The 2,525-nt window shown below is 42.7% G+C and overlaps 1 protein-coding gene across 1 annotated transcript; it reads left to right on the top strand.

Annotated features, from left to right (window-relative positions):
• The first annotated feature begins 779 nt into the window (after positions 1-779).
• On the top strand, positions 780-2,041 carry PATE2 (prostate and testis expressed 2). The gene is made up of 4 exons (XM_008589831.1): positions 780-831; positions 977-1,000; positions 1,432-1,560; positions 1,905-2,041. Exons 1-4 carry the CDS (start codon positions 780-782, stop codon positions 2,039-2,041), a joined length of 342 nt encoding a protein of 113 aa, XP_008588053.1.
• The last annotated feature ends 484 nt before the right edge of the window (positions 2,042-2,525 follow it).

Raw genomic sequence — 2,525 nt, 5'->3', positions numbered from 1 at the left:
AAAAAACATAAAGTGGAAAAAAGGGTGGAGAACAGAGGTTGCCATTTTTGAGGTTAATCAGGAAACGCTGCTCTGTCTCAGGAGGTGACATTTGAGCAAAGACCTGAGTGAGCAAGGGGAAGGTGATAGAAAAGAAGGTTGGAGAAGTGGCCATTGCTCAGATTGGGGAAGACTTTATAGGCTGTGATAGGAGCCTTGAATTTTCTTTTAAATGCAATGAAAAGTTGTTGGAGGGTTTTGAGGAGAAGCATGACATCTCTAACTACAAAAAGTGCTCTGACTGCTTTATGGAGAAATAATTGTAAAGTTGCAAAAGTGAGCAGTCCACAAAATATGGCTGTTGCTTGGTCTGGTCAAGAGATAATGACAGACTGGCTTATGGTAATTGCAGTGGAGGTGGAGAATAATAAACTCATGTGAGGAGAAGTTAGTAGGTAGAATAGACTTGCTGTCAGATTCTTCTTTGCAGAAGGGGCACAGGGAGCTACAAAGAATGCCTCCCAGGTGTATGAAGACCTGCAACACTGAAGTAGGAGCAGGTTTGATGAATCAGGAAGATCACAATTTCATTTTCATTATGGGTCTTCAGCAAAAGAACGAGCACCCTGTTTGGAATGCTGTAAGGGAAGTCGAGATGATGGCTTGGCTCCGAGAACACTGAGGTACTGTTTGTCCCTGAAGTTTTATGATGACATGAGTTAGATAAATAGCCCAAGGACAGATCACAGGAGAACGACAAGCACCTTACACAAGAAGCTGTACATCCCAAAAGTTCCAGAATGTTTGTTCTGTCTCTGCTCGGCACAGTGTTTCTGATCTGCCCATATGGGGGTAAGTCCTAGAGATGAAGGAGCAGCTCATGTTTGGTTAAGAGGTGGACAAATGCAGAGAAAGGGGAAGTTTCCAAAATCATTTCCTGAACCTGTGGCAGATGTACCTGAGATTATGACAAGGAAGATTTTTCTTCTCTTCACAGGTGAACTTCGAGACCCTCTGAGAGGTACAACCACAGCTGGTCTAAAGTCCTTGGGAAACAGATCATTTGTGACATGTTTATGAGTAAACCTCCCCTCCTTCTTCAGAGAGAGCTGGAATCCATTCTTACTATAGAACCCTAGGAGTTTTACCTTCTCCCAGACCTGTTTAGTACATTTCTTGGAGTAAGGAGGCTAAAATCCCCTTCTTTGCTTCTTTTTACCCATTAGTGGACAAAATCATCAGGCTAGATAAGAAATTCTGAGCTCCTTAAATCACATACAACATTTGATTCATGTCTGTGTAGGTTATCTTTCACAAGATTATCAAAGGAGTCCATGGCCCAAGCAAGGTTGGGAACTACCAGGCAATAGTAAGCTCCTGTACAGAAACCCCTAGGCCCAGAGAGCCTTCTTCAGGCCATATCCTCTCAGCACCTTATTCTGTATCTGGCAGAGAGTGGAATGATGTGTTATCAATGCAGAAAATTTCATCTGGGTTTATGCTATGATGTCATGAAGTCCTGCAAACTGAAGCATAAACAGTCCTGTGCTACTGAGAACTTCTACACACTTACAAGTAAAGGTAATATGGGGGGTAGAGTGACTTCCTTCCTTGAGGAATAGTGGTATTCTTTTGCCCTCAGAGTGAGAGGCTGAATGGGATGGGAGAGGATGGGGTGGTTATGTACAGCAGATTGCAAAGACAAACTTTTCCTTAAGACAATACTGGATGAAGTAAAGGCTGATGCTCCATATAAAGTAGGGAATAAAATCCACTCTCTGTGTCAGCAATTAAAAGATGTGGTCTAGGAGCTTATTTGGGCCTATAGAAAAGTGAGTGAGAATCTGAAGACAGGTTATTTCTAAGAATACAGTACAGGGGAATGAGATCATTACAGCTGTGTTCTCTCTGTTTCACCTCCTCAGGGCAGAGCATGTATCATTATTCAAAACTGTCATGTATGACCAACTGTGAGGACATCAACTTCCTGGGTTTTGATAAGAGGACAGAGCTTATCTGTTGCAAGCATAGTAGCTACTGCAACCTCCCCGACGGCGTCTAGTTGTCCTGGATTTAGGGTAATTCATCAATCTATTATCCTGTTTACGTTTTCTTCAAAACCTTTATTTTTGCCCTCTTCCTCTAGCCAATGGTAGCGAGCGAGAAAACCAGCTGGCAGTGAAAAGAGAAGCAGTTGTAAGGAAAAATAGTGAAGGGAAGCTATCTCATTAATGATGGAGCACTAGACTGAATCTTCACAAATCCCTGTTGCTCATATCTGGCAGGGGGCTTGGTTTCCTCATGATGATTCTACTATGAATAAACTCAGACTTGATCATTTATTATCTCCTAAATATTATTTTCTCCTAAATAATCCGAAGTTTGTATTGAGAATTCTGTGACCAGACTCTCCTTATCTATGCCCACTCCTCTGAGTTGGGAATTAGCCCTGATTATTTCTGGCACTGTCCTTTTGCCCATGGGTTCTGGAGAGGACTAGCCATGTCCAAGGCTACCTGGCCAACCAGGGCCAATTCCACCCACAC

This window comes from Galeopterus variegatus, unplaced genomic scaffold (assembly GCF_000696425.1).
Source record: "Galeopterus variegatus unplaced genomic scaffold, G_variegatus-3.0.2 Scaffold5689, whole genome shotgun sequence".
NCBI lineage: Eukaryota > Metazoa > Chordata > Mammalia > Dermoptera > Cynocephalidae > Galeopterus > Galeopterus variegatus.
This window is presented reverse-complemented; position numbering and strand designations above follow the sequence as displayed.

What these genes read in the sequence shown, in the direction of transcription:
- PATE2 (XM_008589831.1), top strand. Translation starts at nt 780, where the DNA reads ATGTTTGTTCTGTCTCTGCTCGGCACAGTGTTTCTGATCTGCCCATAT. An exon ending in ACTTCGAGACCCTCTGAGAG is followed by an intron (nt 1,001 to 1,431) that starts GTACAACCACAG and finishes TGTATCTGGCAG; the next exon opens with AGAGTGGAATGATGTGTTAT. An exon ending in CTACACACTTACAAGTAAAG is followed by an intron (nt 1,561 to 1,904) that starts GTAATATGGGGG and finishes TCACCTCCTCAG; the next exon opens with GGCAGAGCATGTATCATTAT.